This window comes from Lactuca virosa, chromosome 5, assembly GCF_052849685.1.
Source record: "Lactuca virosa cultivar CGN04683 chromosome 5, Lactuca_virosa_CGN04683_v6, whole genome shotgun sequence".
In the NCBI taxonomy this organism is placed as follows: Eukaryota; Viridiplantae; Streptophyta; class Magnoliopsida; order Asterales; family Asteraceae; genus Lactuca; species Lactuca virosa.
In genome coordinates, this window is record NC_136430.1 from 309,773,526 (window position 1) to 309,795,775 (window position 22,250).

At 38.4% G+C, this 22,250-nt stretch overlaps 1 protein-coding gene across 1 annotated transcript in view; it reads left to right on the plus strand.

The window, feature by feature from the left end:
• The window catches only part of LOC145111854 (uncharacterized), a 35,514-nt gene extending 23,328 nt beyond the window's left edge, over positions 1-12,186 (plus strand). Inside the window, exons 5-6 of the mRNA XM_079048100.1 lie at positions 10,321-10,796; positions 11,482-12,186. Of these exons, the coding sequence (XP_078904226.1) occupies positions 10,321-10,796; positions 11,482-12,102 (1,097 nt within the window). The 3' untranslated portion in view covers positions 12,103-12,186. The remainder of the gene's footprint in view (positions 1-10,320; positions 10,797-11,481) is intronic.
• The last annotated feature ends 10,064 nt before the right edge of the window (positions 12,187-22,250 follow it).

The window sequence follows — 22,250 nt, forward strand, 5'->3', positions numbered from 1 at the left end:
TAACCTGTAGGTGTTGTGAACGATGTGTTCACCGGTGTACTCTATCCCCCTCATGGTTGCCTTTAGGACATCTATTGTTGAGGAAATCCCTTTGCAGTAATGTCCATCCCGATGAAAATCCTAGATTAGGTCCCTGGTAATAGTTGTTGTTTTAGGGACGTAAAGTGAGCATAACGGGAATGGGTAATCGGGTTATTGTTGGTTGGTGAAATTAAATATAATTATTTATTGTGGGTTGAAAACCCTATGTGCTCACCAGGCTCCCAAGCCTGACCCACTCAGTTTCATTTGTATTACAGGTAGTGGCACGAGGGCATAAGATGGATGAATCATCAAGTTATTTTGTTTATAGGCTTGTAGTTGTATATAACTGTTGTAAGGCTTATAATGTGTCGTTTATGCTTTTGGTCTGTATCGGAACATGACATCTCGAGTTTTGTTATATATGAAAATACATTTCTTTAAGGAATGCTTTGATAAATTTTATTTATCATATTTTGTTTTGGGAACAAATTCCGCAACTCTTTTAATCAAATGATTACTCTGAAAATTATTTTAAAAGCATAAATTAAATCGTTCTTTTCTGGCCGTGAAATTGGGGATGTCACAGTTGGTATCAGAGCATTAGTTTAAGAGAACTAGGAATTTGTAGGTTTCTAGAGTTAAACTTAGAATGCTAAGTGAAATAAGTGTTTGTTATATTTTAGACACGAGCACTAGTCTATTTTAGGAAAGATGCCTAAAATGATTTTATGTGCTAAATGTTATATGCATGTCATATATGATATTATTTGTTCAGATCTACGGTTTGTTGCCAACCGGATCTGGAGACCTTATGTGTTTAGGATTCTAAGCGTATGATTACGGTATTAGGACTAGCATGTAAATGTTTCGGAGTGATAAGGACGATTTAATTATCTATCGTGAATGAAGATCTAATTTCACCTTATTCGGTGTATAGATCAAAATGGTAAGAACCAGAAGTGGCGTTGGAAACGCAGATGAAAACAGGAATCAACCACCTGTGATTGAGCGAGTACCTGTTGTAGCAGCAGCACCTGAGCCAATGACAATGGTTGGGATACAAGCGATGATCCAAATGATGTTGGATCGTCAAATGGAATAAACTAGACGTCTGCTTCAACAGAATCGTGAAGAACCTTCAATGCCGATTGAACAGCCCGAATTGAATGAAGGGAATTCGAAAGGAGGAAACTTCAGTGGGACTGTTGGTCAAGCCAACCCACTAATTGTTAGGCAAATCAACCAGAATGGAGGAAATGATGGGCGTGGGTGCAAGTACAAGGATTTCATGGCATCCAAGCCACCATGTCTATCCGGAACCCCGACGCCGGTGGAAGTTATAAATTGGATCTCCGAAATGGAGACAATGTTCGAGAGTTGCAAATGCAGCAACAGACAGAAGACCGCTCTTACGATCCCTCTGTTAAAGTCTGGTGTGTTGAGTTGGTGGAAGCTGTTAGATGACTCGATGCCAAAGGGAGAAGCGAGCAAAATGTCTTGGGAAGACTTTGTGGTGCAACTCAAATTGTAATACTGCTCTGAGCAGGACCTTCTGGAAATCAATAATGAGTTTCAGAATTTGAAGAAAGGAAAAATGAGCGTTCGTGAATACGCTACTAGTTTCACGGAAAAGATGAAGCTTATTCCATATTTAGTTCCAACTGAACTCTCTAAGGTCAATAAGTTTGCCCTCGGACTACCAGCGGACTATGGTCCAATGGTTAAGCAAGCAACCACATTGAAAGCCGCCATCTGGGCTGCTAGAAATGTTGAGACCCAGATCAGGGAGAAAGGTCTGGAGAGGTCAGAGGTTGGTGAGAAGAGGAAGTTCAACGGACCCTCGTGGTCCAGCAAAAAGGGTAAATTCTCGAAGTCTGGTTCGAGAGGAGGTGGAGGAGGCGAAGCGAAATGGTGCGACAAATGCAAGAAGAAGCATCTTGGGAAATGTGGCGGGAAGCCACATGCTTAAAATGTGGAAAGCAAGGGCACTATGCCAACGAATGCACCCTTACCAAGAAAGTCGGCTATGGGTGTGGTGAGGAAGGGCACATCTTGAGGGAATGTCCGAAAAAGAAGGAGGAAACAAAGCCCAATATTCCACCAAAGTCGAATGCGAGAGCCTTCCAGATGACACTGGAAGCTGCTAAAGATGAAGCTGATGTCGCTTCAGGTACCTTTCTCGTAAACGAATTGCCTGCCCAAATTTTATTTGATTCTGGAGCCAACTACTCCTTTATTTCGCATGAATTTGGTAGAAAACTAGCTTTTCCTATCGATAGACTAGATAATGCTTTATTAGTTGAAGTTGCTAGTGGCAAGTTTATACCTGTTAGCCATCGTATGAAAAACATCTTAATTGACTTGAATGGGAACAAGTTACACGAGGACTTATTGCCTATTGAGCTAAATGGTTTCGACATCGTGTTGGGGATGGATTGGCTAAGCGCCAATGATGCCAAAATACTGTGCAAGAAGAAGAATGTAAAAGTAAACCCGCCAGGGAAAGAGTCATTTATGGTGTATGGGGACAAACGCAGAGTAAATTCTCGAATTATTTCTCTAATGAAAGCCAGAAAGTGTTTGGTCAAAGGATGTACATCGTATCTAGCATTCGTGATCGATGCTAAGAAGGAGAAAAAGGAGATGCAGAGCATTCCTGTCGTGTGTGATTATCCGGAGGTATTTCCTGAAGATCTTCCCGGATTACCGCTTGATAGACAAGTGGAGTTCAGAATAGACTTGTTACCAGGGACGACGCCAATAGCAAAAGCACCTTACAGACTAGCACCGACGGAGATGAAGGAGCTGATGATGCAACTTCAGGAGTTATTGGACAAAGGTTTCATTAGACCTAGTTTATCACCCTGGGGAGCTCCGGTGTTATTCGTAAAGGAAAAGGATGGGAGTATGAGAATGTGCATCGATTACAGAGAGCTGAATAAGGCAACAATAAAGAATAGATATTCGTTGCCGAGGATTGATGACCTGTTCGATCAACTACAAGGTTCAAGTTATTTTTCAAAGATCGACCTAAGCTCAGGATATCATCAGCTAAAGGTAAGAGAGCAGGATATCGAGAATACTGCATTCAGAACACGATATGGACACTACGATTTTTTGGTTATGTCGTTTGGACTAACCAATGCTCCAGCAGCATTCATGGATTTAATGAACAGTGTTTGTAAACCGTTCCTTGATAAATCAGTGATAGTGTTCATAGATGACATTCTGATTTACTCGAAAAGCTAAGAGGAGCATGGCAGACACTTGCGAGAAGTGTTAGAAGTCTTGAAGAAGGAGAAGTTATATGCCAAGTTCTCCAAATGTGATTTTTGGATTCGAGAAGTCCAATTCTTGGGTCACGTGGTCAACCAAGAAGGGATAATGGTTTATCCAACAAAGATTGAAGCTGTGATGAAATGGGAACAACCGAAAAGTCCCACATCCAAAGCTTTTTGGGATTAGCCGAATATTACCGAAGGTTTATCCAAGGCTTTTCTTCGATCGCTACTCCATTGACAGCTTTGACCCACAAAGGAGCTACTTATACTTGGAGTGATAAGCACAAAGAAGCATTCGAGCTGCTAAAGAAGAAGCTATGTGAAGCACCGATTCTTTCTCTAACCGATGGAGTCGAAGACTTCGCGGTCTATAGCGATGCGTATGGTGTTGGATTGGGTTGTGTTTTGACCCAAAGAGAAAAGGTGATAGCATATGCGTCTCGACAGCTGAAGGAGCATGAAAAGAACTACCCCACTCATGATTTGGAGTTGGCAGCGGTAGTATTTTGCTCTAAAGATATGAAGGCATTACCTCTATGGCTCGAAGTGCAAACTTTTCACTGATCATAAGAGTCTCCAATATCTCTTTAATCAGAAAGAATTGAATATGAGGCAACGACGTTGGCTAGAACTACTTAAAGACTACGACTGTGAGATACTTTACCACCCCGGTAAAGCAAATGTTGTCGCTGATGCTCTCAGTCGGAAAGTCAATCTTGAAAGAAAAAGGCCAAGAGCGTTGAGAATAAAAGTTGTCTCGACAATTGTGGAGAGTATAAAGAAAGCTCAAGAGGAAGCTTCTCAAAAGAATGACCGAAAAGAGGAACGTTTGGGCAAAACGTTGGTGTTTGGTACAAACGGTCATGGACTGAAGGTATTCCAAGATCGTATTTGGGTACCTAAGTCAGGAGGAATAAGAGATCTTCTGATGGAAGAAGCTCACAATACCATGTACTCAATTCATCCTGGCAGCACTAAAATGTGTAGGGACCTGAAACCCTATTGCTGGTGGCCTACGATGAAGCTTGATATTGCAAAGTACGTGGCGGAGTGTGTGACATGTGCGCGGGTTAAGGCACAGCATCAGAAACCATACGAGAGTTTAGAACCTTTGCTTGTACCTATGGGTAAATGGGAAGACATTGCTATGGATTTTGTCACTAAACTGCCCAGAACAAAGAATGGTCACGACATGATTTGGGTGGTCGTTGATCGCTTCACTAAGAGTGCGCATTTCATAGCAGCCAATGATAAATGGTCTATGGATAAGCTTGCGAATTATTACGTGAAGGAAATTGTGAGGCTTCACGGTGTTCCATTAACGATTGTGTCAGATCGTGACAGCCGTTTCACCTCACGATTTTGGAGAAGTCTACAAGAGGAATTGGGTACCAAGTTGTGTTTGAGTACAACTTACCATCCTCAGAGCTGATGGGCAGAGCGAACGAGCGATACAAACGCTTGAAGATATGCTGAGAGCATATACCCTGGAATTCCAAGGTAACTGGGATGAATATTTACCTTTGGTAGATTTCTCCTACAATAATAGTTTCCACTCGAGCATAAAGATGACACCTTATCAAGCTATGTACGGTCAAAAATGTCGTACGCCGTCTTGTTGGCTTGAGGTTGGGGAAAAGCAGTTTATGGGACCCGAGATAGTCCATCAAACTGCTGAAAAGTTGAAAATAATTAGGGACAGAATGTTAGCAGCTCAGGATCGTCAAAAGAGCTATGCTGATAACAAGCGAAGACCGATGACTTTTAAAGTTGGGGATTCGGTTTTGCTTAAAGTCTCGTCGTGGAAGGGACTTATAAGATTTGGAAAAAGGGGAAAATTAAGTCCAAGGTTTATTGGACCGTTTAAAGTTCTTTAGAGGATTGGGAACCAAGATTACAAGCTCGAGTTACCCGAAGAACTGAATGGAATTCATAACACTTTCCATGTGTGTTATTTGAGGAAGTTCACGGGAGAAGTTCCCGACATAATTCCAATTTCCGAGTTAAGAATTGATGAGAACAAAAGGTTAATTGAAGAACCAGAGGCAATCGTTGACCGTAAGACTAAGAAGTTACAACGCAAGATGGTCGAATTAGTGCTTGTCCGATGGAAACATGCGAATGGGCCAAATCTCACCTGGGAGACGGAGAGTGACATGATGAGTCGATATCCGCATTTGTTTGTTGATGTGTGGTTCTGGGGACGCAATCATCCAAAGGTGGAGAGAATTGTAACACCCGTGTTTCTAGGCTAGGCATTAATGTTGATGTAATACTCTAGGTTAACCTTTGTAACTCATTCTGAAATAATATGAATGTATTATTTGAGTATTATGTGATTTATGCTTAATTGTGTGGCTTAAATAAATTAAGAATACAAATAAGCGTAAAAATAAAATATTAGATAAGCCCAATATCTATGAAGGAAGTCGTAGTGGTCGTTACGAGGATTCCGAAAATACAAAGAATGTCGAAATCCGAGTTATAACGAAAAAGTTATGACCTGTTGAAGTTTAGCGACAGAACCGGTACGACACTGCATGACATAAATAGTGATTTTACGATAGAGCGATATTTAGCCTTAGTGATCTAAACAAAAGTCGTAGAATACGTTAAACCGAGAGCGTGCATAAGAAGAACATCTAAATCTGACTTCGTATGAGGAAGTTATGATTTTGCTAAGTTTCGACTTAGCAGTATGCAGCCCAAAGTTCGAATATGAGATCGAGTGATTTCTAGCCGAAACAATCTAAACGAGAATCGAAGATCTCGTCGATAGTAATGCAACAGTAAAAAGACAGACGAAAACGGACGTCAGATGAAGGAGTTATGAATTTCTAACAGAGTTTTCCTGTCCCGGCCTACTAAAAATAATATAATAAAAGTAAAAGTCAAAATTAGCCGACGGATTCTAAACAAGAGTTGTAGAGCATAATCTTACCTACGCGTGGATATAAAGAACATCAAAAACGGATCTCGTATGCGAAAGATATGAATTTCTGAAGTTCAGGGGCACGAACTTCCACCTGTGTCAGAACTCACGACGTGAGCAGGTGATGGACGTCTTCCACGGCAAGTGGCCTAAAGAGGAACACAGTGACATATTCGAGCTCACGACATGAGCATAGATTTTCAGCCCTATAAATAGAAGTTGAAGGGCAGCCGACCATGGTTGCTAATTCCCCACTCTCTCACTCCCGATACTCTCTCTAGCCGTCTTGAAGTACCCCCGAAGCCCCGGTATCATCCCGACACCCGAAGCGAGTCTCGAAGCTCCGAAGATTCCGAGAAGAAAAGAGTTTCGAGTCGAAGCTCTGCCCGCGAGAAGTCCGGTTTTTGTGAAGTATCCCGGTTTCACCGAAGAATACTGTTTTAAAGAGTCGTAGTGTTGTCCGAGCATTGACTTATCAAGTGAGTGCATAGTCCCTTTCATATACACGATTTTAATACAAGTATTGATGAATGTATTAGATATATGATATGAGTATAAGTGTGCAGTCGCTTTCTGATAATACACATATATGAATTATACTATATGGAATACGTGTTATGTGTATATGTATCATCTGTTTATTGGAATGAGTATTGAATTAACATGCTATACAGGTTTTAAGCCATGTATAAAATATGTATATTTTATCTACTAGTATGTTGGGTAGAACATGGGTAGATAGTTGGTGTGTGATGAAATAAAAATGATGAGAGGCCTCGATGTTGTTGTTAATCTAGTCATCTAGCGAAGTACGGATGACGACCACAGACTCTTTCTAGACAGTCCAGTGGAACGCTGACAGGTTCATAACCTGTAGGTGTTGTGAACGATGTGTTCACCGGTGTACTCTATCCCCCTCATGATTGCCTTTAGAACATATATTTTTGAGGAAATCCCTTTACAGTAATGTCTATCCCGATGAAAATCCTAGATTAGGTCCATTGTCATAGTTGTTGTTTTAGGGACGTAAAGTGAGGATAACGGGAATGGGTAATCGGGTTATTGTTGGTTGGTGAAATTAAATATAATTATTTATTATGGGTTGAAAACCCTATATGCTCACCAGGCTCCCAAGCCTGACCCACTCAGTTTCATTTGTATTACAGGTAGTGGCGCGAGGGCATAAGATGGATGAATCATCAAGTTATTTTGTTTATAGGCCCGTAGTTGTATATAACTGTTGTAAGGCTTATAATGTGTCGTTTATGCTTTTGGTCTGTATCGGAACATGACATCCCGAGTTTTGTTATATATGAAAATACATTTCTTTAAGGAATGCTTTGATAAATTTTATTTATCATATTTTGTTTTGGGAACAAATTCCGCAACTCCTTTAATCAAATGATTACTCTGAAAATTATTTTAAAAGCATAAATTAATCGGTCTTTTCTGGCCGTGAATTTGGGGTTGTCACATTGTCATATTGGCACTGACAGAAGTATCCTCAGAAATAGAAAACTTCTCATTGATAAGACTCAAAAGCTTGTTATATTGTTCACTTGTAAAATAATGAGCACCACCACTTCCAAAGACATCAGAAGTAGTATTAGAAGAAGAAGAACTGCTAGAAGGAATAAATTAAGAATTCATAGAAAATGATTTATTCTAATTTCTTTTATTATCATTATTAGATTCATTCCTAGGTTTAAAGTCTTTTGGATAACCAATCAACTTATATAATAAGATGTCCCTTAAGACCACAGTTCTTACATTGTAAGTTTTGATTTCTTCCTTTATTAGAACTAGAATTTTGACCTCTTTTATCATTAAACCTGTTGTTAAAGGCATATGATTGAGTTTTAGACACACTAGAAGATGATGTCAGAGCCCCATTCTTCTGATGAGATTCCTTTCTAGAAACAATTGAGAAAGCAATTTTTACATTTGGAAGAGGATCCATCAGAAGAATGTGACTCTTTACTTGATTAAAAGAGTCATCAAGACCACTTAAGAACTACATTAACTTTATAAGTTTTGAATGATCATCATATTTAGTAGCAGCTTCACGAGTACATTCAGCAAGATTAGTAAGACCATCAAATTCTTTCCAAAGAGTATCAAGTTTATTAAAATACTCAGACAATGAAGACCTATCTTGATTAAGTGAGTTAATGCGTTGATGTATATTAAAAATAACAGACCCATCTGCCTTATTATAAGTTTCAAAAAGCTCATTCCAGATATCTACAGCACAATGATCCAAGGATCCAAGAACGCACTACAACATTAGCATGTTCCCATTTTAATGTTTTAAGTTCCTCAGTAGAGTCCTTTATTACAGTCCCATCTACAAATCCCATTTTATTCCCAACCTTAAGGCTTCTAATCATGGAGCTACACCACACACGAAAATTTTAGGTCCCAATTAACTTGAAATTTACAATTGTAGTAACAGTATTATCTGATGGATGTATGTATAAAGGATCATTGTAGTTCACAGGATCAACCTTAGAACCACTACTAGACTCAACACTGGGAGGAGTAGATCCAGTCATAGTGCAAACACAAAGTCAACCAAATAGCAAGCACAAAAAACAACAATCAAAGAAAACACACAGAGAAACCACAGAAAACTATGACCCTTTAGCGTCTAGATGGTCACCACGGTATGTTGGGCCCAAGACATGAATCACATAGTCGAAAAAATAATTACAAAGATCAAATAACAACAAACAATAATTGGTGTACTCAAGACAACTAGGATCTCCCACAACTAAAGCTAGAATAAGAGTAGAAGGGAACAAGAAATGCTCACAACTAAGCAATAAGCCAGAGAACCAACACAGATCGACTCCTGTTTCTTCATTCCCTACAAGATTTAACGGTGATGAAATTTGTTCTCAGGAGAGTTATTTCAGAGAACGGGACTGGCTTATCGAAGAACTAATCAAATGTGATTCATCAATCAAGGATCTCCACTTGAAGACAAATTGTCACTCAAGGATCTCCACTCGAAGACAAACCTGCAAGAATACACAAGAACTCGCAGTACCAGGATCTTAAGAAATAACACACTAAACAAAGAACGTTTTCGATTTAGGAGAAAATCCAAAAGGAAAACCCTAGATCGGAAACGAAAGAACCCTAAATGTTCACAAACATGTTAAATGAACCAAAGATTTCAACGAAAACCCCAAGGCTAACCAAATTGTGAAGATCTACAAAAAAGAATCAAGAAAGTACCTTTTGATTTGGATGAACGTCAGATTACAGATGATCATTGGAGCACAAAATCGGAGCCCTAGAGCTCTGATACCGTGTGAAAACACGTAGAAAGATATTCCCAACATCATCATCTATTATATCATTTGAGGACAAAGAGTCAGATGGTTTTCACTTACTTACAAAAGAAAGCCTCACTACATCAACCTAATCTATGATGAAGATCAAGAACATTGATTAACACAAAAGAAATATACAAACCCTAAACTCTATACAACAAAGAAGAGCGAGAGAGTTTCCTTAAGAGCTCTGAAATGTTTGTATGTGTAAAAAATGATCCAAATGAGCTGCACAACACCTTATATATTTCGGGTAACCGGATTCTTCAACCCGCGTATTGACCTGGACAAGAAGGATGTAAATTGCACCGCAACCCATCACTTTCTAATAATGTCACAAACAACCCAGAACACAAAAATAAATAACAAAAACATCATTTAACTAATTTACATTTAATCCTTGCAAAATCAAGGAATGTCAAGTTTGAACCAACACCAATACTTTTAACAGAAAGCAAGAAAACCTTTGCACGTAGATTTGCAACAAAATTCAATATTTGTTGCTTATGTCTTATTACTTACCATCAGTTCCGCTTCTACACTTCCACAACTTTCTTGGGTGTTTACCTGGAACATCGTGGACATAGCTCATATTAATTCCTACATGAATTTTTTTTCTTCAACTTCAATAACTACATGGCGTATCCACAGTTTTCCTTCATAATAATGAAAATTCATATTTTGAGATCCTTAAGGTATCTAGTATGATGATCTAATTGGATGTTGTTTTACGTTTTTGCAGTATTCCGTGTGAGGGTAGTACAAAAGGAAAGCGACCCCTTGCAATTATTAAGAATAATTTGGAATAAGATCGCCATAATGCCTAATAATGAGATTGATGAAATACTCCTAGGGCCACCTGTGGAAATTGAAGAGGAACACCATAAGAAGATAACATACCCATCTAGAATACCCTTTATTGCCGCAAAAATGGGTAATTTAAAATTTATAATCGAGCTTATTTTGTCATATCCAGATTTAATGTGGACGTTAGATGATGAAGGGTTAAGTATATTTCACATAGCTGTCAAACATCGCCAAGAAGCTATATATAATTTGTTATACGAGATTGGCTCAATGAAAGAGTTAATAACCACTATTGAAGACAAAAATGGCAATAATATGTTGCATATAGTCGCAATGATTGCAAATCCGAAAATATATCAGGACGTACCAGGAGTTGCTCTACAAATGCAACGGGAGTTATTATGGTTCCAGGTTCACCTTTCTTTCAAGCTTATGATCAATAATCCTTCTTTCTTCATATCATGCTTTTTATATAGACATACAACTATAAACACTATTTTGCAATAAAAAAATCCAATATATATGTCATCAATCAACAACTATTTAAGTGAACAATTAGTACCTAAGAGAATCAAATTGTGATCTAATACAAGTTTAGCCATGTGAAGTCACAGTTGTATAATGCGAGTTTGATCCCGAGCATGACGGAAGGTGGGGGGTCAAAGGGGTGATCCAAAGGGCTGAGCCCAGACGAAATCCCTCCCCCCCCCCCCCCCCCCCCCCACACACACACACACACACACACACACACACACACACTTTGAACCTATACAAAATTTTGGGTTAGCATATTTAACGCATGCTGCTAGTCGCTAGCTTCTTCTACCAAAAGGCCTTTTGCCTAGAGGTATGGTGTCTGCCCTCCCTTCATGAGGTCAGGGTTAAGTCCCACTTAGGACATAAGTGGTATTAAGAGTAGAATAAGAATAGATTAAATTTTCTGTTTCAAAAAAAAATGGCTAGCTTCTGATAAGTTCGTCAAGCGACATTGACTTTCCAGAATATATCGTATCTGAGATTTAAATTTATAAACCACAGACAACAGTAATTGTTTTTGACAGTGTACTAAAGATGATTGAATATGTATGTGTTACAGGTAGTAAAACATATGATCCCTCCTGCTTATCGAATAAAGAAGAACAGAGTTGGTGAAACACCATATGAAATATTCACAAAGAACCATGATAAGCTACTTGCCGAAAGTGAGAAGTGGATAAAGGAAACAGCTCCACAATGTTTGGTGGGTGCGACAATTATAGCAACAATGGTATTTACAGCTTCTTTTACAGCTCCAGGTGGATATGATCAGAACACTGGTATTCCGATGTTGCTCCACAAACCAGCCTTCCTTACTTTTCTGATCGCAGATGCGCTTTCATTAATATTCTCTTCAGCCTCGATCCTCATGTTGCTATCTATGTTCACAAGTCGTTATGCTGAACGTGATTTCTTGGAAGTACTACCCAAAAAACTGATGCTTAGTCTTGCAACACTCTACCTCTCTATCGTGACCATGATGATTGCATTTAGTGCGAGCTTCTTCGTACTTTATTACAATAAGAATTTGAAATGGATACCAATCATGGTCGCTGTTTTTGTTGCTGAGCTAATCGTTCTATTTGCCCTCATACAATTTACTTTTTTGAAGGATATCTTCTACTCAACATATCGGTCTAGAGCTCTCTTTCATCCCAAGAAACGTATGCTTTACCATTAAAAGTCATTGTAATGTTTGTTTACGATATGTACTTTAATAAATTATTGATGGTGATTGATAATGCGCATGCATGATTATGTTTTCCGTTTGAAGCCAATTATATTATATTAGCATAAAACATGATCAAGTGCCATCATCCATGGTTATGGTGTGAACAACATTTAACAAATGCTCGTTTTGATTGCTATTTTTTATGTACATTTTTGGTAACTAAACTGCAAAGTTCCTCAATTTTGTGAGATTGTGGTTGATCTTCATGCATTAGTCAACAAATTTTCTCATGTTAAGTGAGAACATAACATTATGTAGATGTTGATGTAAAGATAATTATTGATTGTTCCGAGTTACGAGATTACTCAATGTACTCTTGGTCCGGCTCCGAATGCACTAAAAAAAGAAACGATTATTATCTTTATCTTGAGATTCATCAAATCAAGTATGTTATCTTTGTTTCAATCCTATTTTGAGACATAAACACATTTAAATTGGTTGCTTCAATTTACATGTAAGTAGTTTTTAAATAATCCATGATCATAGTGTCAAATTGTGGAGTATGATTTGCCTTTTGGCCTCATTGCCACTACCAGGGCAATTTGTTAGTTTCTTCATCAGAATCCTGACTTGAAGGCTGACCAGAGGTTGGACCAGATGGTGACCTCTTGGGTTTGTAGACCCTGGCCCACAAGCAGTCATATGTGAATTTTTTCCATTATAAATAGATCTCCCTGCGACATTCTACATTAAATTCAAATACTAAACCCTACATATATATAACATTTTAGAATCGCATAAACAAAAAATTAAGTTCTACAGGATTTCTCCAAGTATATTATCGGAACATCTTTTTTCATGCCAAAACATGTTACTCAATTGTGTTGAAACCCGTTAACTTGTGTGATATCTCTATATGAACAAGTCTTACTGTAAGGGTAAAATGATCACTTATTCACATGTGTTCTTTATTTAAGTATTCAACATGTTTTAACTTTGTCATTTACAATTTTGAACAGTCATTTGTTATTAAGCATCACTTATAGACAGAAAATATAAAATGGTCATTTACTCACATATAGACGCTTCACTCAATCCATATAAGACACAGTCTTTGTTTATATACAATTACTCTGCAAACACATCATTTATCCATTCTAACACTTTATTCAAACATCACTATGCGGAATGAAAAAAAAAACACTTAATCCGTTGAGTTGAATTATATACCGAATCCTTCTTTTTAACTTAATGCCAAAAGTACGATAGTGAAAGGCAAGGGAAATGAGACTTTTCCCATTAAGTCCTAAGTTTTTACAAATTTGGCCCTCATTTATTTTCCTTCTAGTTCCTAAATATGCCGTTATTTTCTCAAACATTTTCAAAAATCATTTATCCAGACAACACTTAATAGAAAAACAAAAAACAAGAACTATCATCATTAAGCAAAAAGAAACAAGGTTATCGACGAGAAATAACAATGTACTTTCATTGATCTGTTTATTATAGCATCATACATCCATTTCTTCCTATTACAACATTTTACTTTTATATCTACTCGATTATAGCAATGTCATTGACATACAAATCACTTTTCTCTAATATAAAAAGAATAAAATTTTGAAAGTAAAATGTTATAATCAAGTAGATTTTCCAAAGTATGATGCCTTAGAAAAAAGAGTGATTATTTGTAACCAATGTTCTAATAGGTGTCAGGCGCAGCGTGGCTTCAATGTCAAACCTACAACCCACGGCGTTTTTCAAAGCTTGATGTAAGATGGTGATTTTGTATTAATGCATAACTATATATTTTCTTTGTCATTTTCACAGAATAACATTGTCCACATGTCCTCACAATAGATGTAAATCCACATTTGAACTTAGCACTATATATATATATATATATATATATATATATATATATATATATATATATATATATATATATATATAAGTAGGTTTATGCGAAAACATAAATATCTTGCGAAAACGCGAAAACAGATTTTATCTTATAAAAATCAAACACATGTAGTATAAAAAAATTTATTAGCAATATATTAAAGATAGTAAGTTTACATTGGATAGTGTTATGGTAATATAGATTTAAAGACGGTTTTAATAAAAAAAATCACATTCTTAATCATTTTTAAATTCATGTTTTCATAATAAAAATGTTAAAAATCATACTTTGCTAATATGAAACAATTTCTCATTTATCACCGATTATCATCATGTATTTCAAAGTTTGGATGAATTATTTTTCCAAATTATATATATCAAATTTTTAGAAATGTTTTATCAACAACTAATAACAAAAAGTTTACAAAAGCTCAATGGTTTTATGTCGGATCAGAAAAATGCAAAACAAAGAAGAAAAAACAAGCCTCATATAGAAAAAACTTGAATCACGCCTAACAGCCCTGCCATGAGGGTTTTTGGGACGGCGGAGTCACGCCTCACGCTATGGCATGCCTTGGCACACGCCTTTTAGAACCTTTACTGTAATAGAAAGAAATAAAAAGTAGGATGCTTTAATGCACAAATATATGAAATTACATTGCTATTTCTTGCATTTAACCCAAATTATGAGGAACTTCAAACTATTTCTAGTCCTCCAAAATTCATTTTATACAAAATGTAGATCCAAATTTATAGTAGATGTTACTTACACTTAGAATCTTTTTTTGGGTATCTTGCCATTATTGAGTGAATAAAGAAAGTTCTTCACATTTTCGGCACTTAGTGTACTCAGTAAAGAAATACTTAGAAGATAAATTAAAGGCAATGTATGTGGCATTTTGCTTAAAGAGACATGACAAAAAAAAAGTAAAACAAAAAGATGATCTGAACAACATAGTATTTTGAATTTTGGCCGTCCTTGTGATCAGTAATATTATATTAGATGGAGCTTGGGTATTTTACCTACAAGGGCCAACAAGAGAAAAAATAATAGAACGTAAATACCCCTTCAAGACTGTTAACCATGCTGATCAGAGGAATGGAAGAGAAAGTAGAATAACTTTTATATTTCTTATATGTATGAACAAGCCCACGTACTGAATATATAGTCTATACAAAAAAACTAAATAAGGAAAATACAATAAATTGCATTGAAAAGAATGGCTGGCAATTAGCTAGGACTAGAAGTAAGGCTTGAAAGATGTTGGTCTTGATTTCAAAGGTCAATGGTCTATTTTGGGAGATGATAGAGTATTTTAATCAAATATTTCAACATTCCCCCTCAAGTTGAGTAGTGGGATTTTCGATACTCAACTTGCCAAGACAATGATTAAAAAATTTTCCATTGACCACCTTTGTTAATATATCTGTGAGTTGGTCTTCTGAGCGGAAAAACGGAAGTTCAATTATCCCTGTTTCAAGTTTTTCTTTGATGAAGTGTCGGTCTACTTCAACATGTTTTGTGCGATCATGTTGGACTGGATTCTCTGAAATTTGAATAGCTGTTTCGTTATCGCATATAATTTTGCTGGATTGGGTTGGAGGGTACCCGATTTCTGTCAAGAGTTTCCGTATCCAAAGTATCTCTGCTAGACCGCATGCTATTCCTCGAAATTCTACTTCAGCACTTGAAAGAGCCACCACCTTTTGTTTCTTGCTCCTCCAAGTAACAAGATTCCCACCAACAAGGGTAAAGTAACCAGATGTTGATCTCCGATTTCCCTTATCCCCTGCCCAGTCCGCATCGGTATATATTTGGGTTTCTAGATGCCCATTTTTCTTGAACAGAACTCCATGACCAGGTGTCCCTTTGAGATATCTGATAATTCTCCACACGGCTTCCATATGGGTAACTTGAGGTTGATTCATAAATTGGCTCACCACTCCCACTGCATAAGCAATGTCAGGTCGGGTATGTGAGAGATAGATTAGTTTCCCTACTATCCGTTGATATTTTCCCTTGTCGGCCAGCTTAGCCTTTTCCTCCATATAGAGCTTTTGGTTTACCATCATAGGAGTATCCACAGGTTTGCAATCTATCATCCTTGTTTCTGCTAGCAGGTCAAGGACATATTTCTTTTGGCAGATAAAAATCCCCTATCTGGACCTCAGGACTTCGATTCCAAGGAAATATTTAAGTCTTCCCAGATTCTTCATTTCGAATTCTTTGAATTGGTTTATATTTAACCTTTTCATATTTTCCTCATCATTACCTGTGATTATCATATCATCGACATAAATAATTAAACATGTTACAAGTCCATTCCTCCGTTTAAGGAACAAAGTATGATCTGAGTTACTCTGTTTGAAGCCATATTTTTTCATGGCTAAAGTAAACCTGCCAAACCAGGCACGAGGAGACTGTTTTAATCCATATAAGGATTTCTTCAAGCGACACACTTCTTTAGAGTCTCCCATGAATCCGGGAGGGGCTTCCATATAGACTTCTTCTTTAAGTTCTCCATGTAAGAAGGCATTTTTTACATCAAATTGAAGGAGAGGCCAACCTTTATTTGCAGCTATAAAGAATAGGACCCTGATTGTGTCGATTTTGGCCACGGGAGAAAATGAATAGGAATAGTCAATTCCGTAAGTTTGAGTGTATCCCTTTGCTACAAGTCGGGCTTTGTATCTTTCAATGGTTCCATCCTGCTTATACTTTATAGTGAAGACCCAACGACATCCTACTGGTTTTTTTCCAGGAGGAAGGGTACATTTTTCCCATGTGTCATTTTTATTCAGTGCGTCCATTTCAATTTTCATTGCCTTTCTTCAGTCCTTAGACTCAAGACCTTGTTCAACTATAGTTGGAATTTCTTCATAGCATAGAGATGTGGCAAAAGCCTGGGCTTCTTGTGATAAATTTCCGGCTGCCACGTTTGCCATAGGGTATCGAGAACTTCGAGCTTCCTTCTCGGGAGAGTATCTTTTTGGAGGAACTCCTCTGTTGGATCTTGGGGGTAAAACATATCTGGCTTGCTCAACCTATGATGACTCGTGTTCTGTCGTATGGTTAGGAGTTTCCACATGCTCATGAGTTTCACAGTTAGTAGATGACTCAGAGACAATGGGAGAATCAACATGCTCTTGAGTTTGAGAATTACTTACCTCTGACGCCAGGTTGGGAGGATCATTGTTAGTGGTACTATCTTCTGGACTCGTGGATTGTGACATGGTTTGGGTGCCGTGATTAATTTCTACTGATGATGGCATCCATTTTATCCAACCCAATGTGTCATCATACTCCTTTTCCCCATGACCAGTATGTTGGGTATTGTAGATATATTCGGTTTTGAGAAAGTCACAATTCATCGTGGTGTACATATGACATTTGTTCGGACTGTAACATCGATAACCTTGTTGATTGACTCCATAACCGACAAACACACATTTCTCAACACATGCATCAAGTTTGGAACGTTCTGATTTTGGTATGTGAACAAACACAGAACAACCAAAGACACGAGGTTCAAGGGTAAGGGTAGATGGAGGTTTGTGAAATTTAGACATGGCTTGAATTGGGGTTTTTAAGTCAAGAGCTCTTGTTGGAAGACGGTTCACAAGATAGGTTGTTGTGGCAAGAGCTTCGGGCCAAAAGGATTTCGGAACTTGGGATTCAATCATGAGCGCACAGGTTCTTTCTAAGAGGAAGCGGTTTTTTCTTTCAGATACCCCATTTTGTTAGGGGGTGTGAGCGCATGAGGTTTGATGAATTATTCCCTTCTCTTGACAAAACCGTTTCATGGAAGTATTAACAAACTCCCCCCCCCCCCCTCATTATCGGACCTAAGAATTTGTATATCACTTTTAAATTGGGTTTTAACCATGGCACAAAAACTTTTGAATTTTGAAAAAACTTTGGATTTATTTTTCAAGAGGTAAATCCAAGTCATGCGGGTGCAATCATCAATGAATGCAACGAAATAACGGAAATTTTGTCCCCCCTCAACTTTTGCTGCCCCCACACATCCGAATGAATCAACAAAAAAGGAAAATCAACCTTAGTATCATTTGATTTGTAAGTGTGTCTATGACTCTTAGCCAAAAAACATGTCTCACAATTTAAGACTTTATTTGTTGGGAATAATTCAGGAAATAAATGATGCAAGTATCCACTGGATGAGTGTCCCAATCTTCGGTGCCATAACCAAGCCTCCCTATCTGTAGATCCATGAGCTAGCATTACAGTACCTTGTCGAGTCACTTCATCCACATAGTATAGTCCTTGTTGCTCAGTACCATGCCCAATGATCTTCCCCGTTCTGATGTCCTGTAAGATACAGAAGGTTGGATGCATTAGAACAACACAATTTAATTCTTTGGTAACATGACTGATCGATAGCAATTTATGAGATAAGGATGGAACATAGAGACAATTTTTTAATTTCATGTTTGGTGAAATTTGAATGGTCCCTCCTCCTTTGACTTGGAGAACTTCTCCATTTGCAGTATGAATTCTTGATTTTTGTGGTTTTGACATTGAGCACATGTCAGAAATTTCAAAAGTCATTGTATCAGTAGCACCACAATCAAATATCCATGAGTCTTTATTTTTTTTATTTTTTGTTGCCATGTTAACTTCCCCAACGTTAAAGAATTTGTTGACCTGACTGTCATATTGGAACTATAGGGTTGTGAATGAAAATGTTGAGAGAGTGAAGGGTTTGAGGTGTAATTCTCAAACCTTATACCTGCAATGCCCCTCGGTTCTTCTTTAATTGCCGCAAAACAACAATTCCCTCCATGGTTTCCTTTTTTGGTGCTCTCTTGATTTCCGGCGGGTTTTGAGTGGTCGCCGCTGCTATCGCCGCTGCTGGTGGTCCCTTGATTGCCCACGGCGACTGCGGCCTTGCCATCTCTCCCTTTTTTGTGTCCGTCGGCCCACCATTCTGGGTACCCCACGAGTTTGAAACACTGTTCTTTCGTATGCTTGGTCATGCCACAATTAAACTAGGTAAAAGATATCTTTTTGTATATTAATGATCGGGAGAAGACATGAATATAAATAGGTTACATAATTACAAACTACACCCTCTAATAATGTATATATATAAATATTCGTCTAATATTCCCCCTCAAGCTAAGGCCGAGAATCGACTCTTAGCTTGGACTTCAAAAAGAGAAAGCGCTCAGAAGACAGTGGCTTCGTGAAGACATCGGCAATTTGATCATGTGTTGAAATGAATGGAAATGACAATCTTCCTTGTGCAACTTTTTCACGAACAAAATGGAAATCAACTTCCACATGCTTTGTTCGCGCATGAAAGACAAGATTAGCAGACAAATACGTGGCTCCCAAATTATCACACCACAAAGTTGGAATCGATTTCATTGGAACATGAAGTTCTCGTAACAAAGTTTCGAGCCAAGTTAACTCTGCGACAGTATCTGCTAATGCTTTGTATTCCGATTCTGTAGATGACCGGATACAGTCTTTTGTTTTCTAGCAAAACAGGAGACAAGATTAGATCCAAGATATATTGCATATCCGCCCGTGGATCGACGATCATCTGGGCATCCAACCCAATCGGCATCAGAAAAGGCACTCAAAGAGTTGAACGCAACATCAGTGTACGCATGTAGCATCGAGGACGAGGATTGAGAGATTAAGAGACCGTGACTCGTCGTACCATGAAGATAACGTAAGATGTGTTTGACCGCAGACCAATGATTCCTAGTAGGCGAGTGCATAAATTGACATACCTTCTTAACAACAAAGGTTATGTCAGGCCGTGATAGCGTAACATACTGTAATGCACCCACCATTTGTCTATATTTCACCGGATCATCAAAAGGAGCGTTGTCACCTAGAGATTGGTTGGCGCTGGTGGTGCAGGGTGACGGAACAGGCTTTGAGTGAGAGAGGTTTGCTCTCGTCAACAACTCGTTTATATATTTTCGTTGAGATAGAATAATATCATAATCTCTACGGACCACCTCAATGCCCAAGAAATAAGATAAGGTTCCCATGTCTTGGACAGCAAACGAGTTACTCAAACTATGAACGATCTGGTCAATAGCAATGTTATTGTTCCCGGTCAAAATAATGTCGTCAACATACACGAGCATATACATAATCGTACCACGAGCCGAGTAAATAAATAAAGAAGGGTCTGTTTTAGAACCGCGAAAGCCAAGAGAGATCAAAGCAGAGGAGAGTTGTTGAAACCAAGCTCTTGGTGCCTGTTTGAGACCGTATAAAGATTTGTGAAGAAGACACACATGGTCCGGCTTACGCGGATCAACAAAGCCTTGAGGTTGTTTCAAATATACAGTTTCCTTCAGATTGCCATGAAGGAATGCATTCTGGACATCAAGTTGTCGTAGGGGCCACTGTTTTGTGACCGCGAGTGAAAGAACAACACAGATGGTAGTGGACTTCACCACTGGGCTGAAAGTTTCTGTATAATCAATACCCGATTGTTGTTTAAAACCTTTTGCAACAAGACGTGCTTTGTAACGCTGAACCGCCCCATGTTGATCTCTTTTAATTTTAGAGACCCATTTGCAATCGACCACATTGGTATTAGGAACACGAGGAACCAATGTCCAGGTGCCATTCCGGATCAATGCCGAGTATTCATCTGCCATGGCTTTACGCCAGTTCATGTCTTTGTTGGCAACGGTAAAGGATGGGGGTTCGTTTATGGATGTGGTGACAGAGGTGTGAAAAGATGATGGATCGAATGGTTTAGTCTTTTTAGGGTTTTGGCGGAGGTGGGCAGGTCTGGGGTGTTGTGAGGGAGGTATGGTAGGAGATGTAGAGGAGTGTTGTTGGTTGTCCAGTATTGAAATGGTAGGTGGTGGAGAAGGGGTAGGAGGGACATGAGCGGTTTGTGTGCTTGTGTACCATTCAAAGGCTGAAGTTATGGAGGTTGTAGGTTCAACGGTGGTACAACGAGAGTATGTATGAGTGGGTAAGGGGCTGGTCGGTTGTGGAGGAGTAGTGTGTTGAGGGTTGTTCAAGTGAGAGGGAGAGGTAGGTGAGTAAGGTGTTGGGATGACAGTGGGATAAGAGGAGAAATAGGGGCTGGTGGGAGTAGATTTTGAGGTATCGATAGGTGAAGTAGCAAAAGGGATAGAAGTTTCATTGAACCGAACGTGACGGGCAATATAAATGCGTTCAGTGTTGGGATCAAAACACCGATATCCATGATGTGTGTTGCTATAACCCAAAAAATGTAAGAAGTAGATCGGAGATCCATCTTGTTTTGATTATATAGGCGAAGATGCGGGTAACATTGACATCCAAAAACACGAAGAAAAGAGAAGTCGGGTTTGTGTTTAAAGAGATGTTCAAAAGGAGAAATGGTTGAGTTTGTTCGTGAAGGCATTCGATTTATAAGGTAGACAGCTGTTTCAAAGGCAAAGTGCCAAAAACGGTGAGGGACATGAGCTTGTGCCATGAGGGTAAGTCCGGTTTCAACAACATGACGATGACGTCTCTCGACAACACCATTCTTTTCGCTAGTGTGCGGGCAAGAGAGACGATGAACTATGCCAATAGAGGAGAAGAACTGGGATAAATTTATGAATTCACCCCCCCCCCCCCCCAGTCGGTTTGAACAGCTTTAAGTTTGGTTGAGAATTGACGTTCTGCCATGGTCACAAACCGTTTAAACACATCAAACACGTCAGATTTACGTTTTAAAGGAAACAACCACATAAATTTGGAAAAGTGATCAACGCATAGAAGAAAGTAAGAATGACCATCAAACGAGGTTACTGGAGTCGGTCCCCAAACATCACAAAAAACTAAATCTAGAATATGAGTACTTGTATATGGAGAAGCCAATAAATTGAGTTTGGAAGATTTTCCAACAGAACAGGAACTACAATGAAAATCAAAAGTTTTATTGGAAATAGGTAAACAATATTTTGATAGCATAGTTTGAAACAGCTGGGAATGTGGGTGTCCCAATCGTTGATGCCATGTGGTTGTGGTAGCTCGAGTTGTTGAGAAAGCGACTTTGGGAATTGATTGTGTTGCTGGAAGAGTGATTGAGTAGAGTCCACCGTCACTTGGACCCATGAGGAGGGTATTGTGAGTAGATTTGTCCTTAATAACAAAAAAAGATGAGTGAAACTCAAAGTAGACATGATTATCTTGACAAAACTTTTGAACAGAAAGAAGATGTTTCTTAATATCAGGAACATGAAGGATATTATTTAGGTAAAAGGTTTTGTTTGGTGAATAA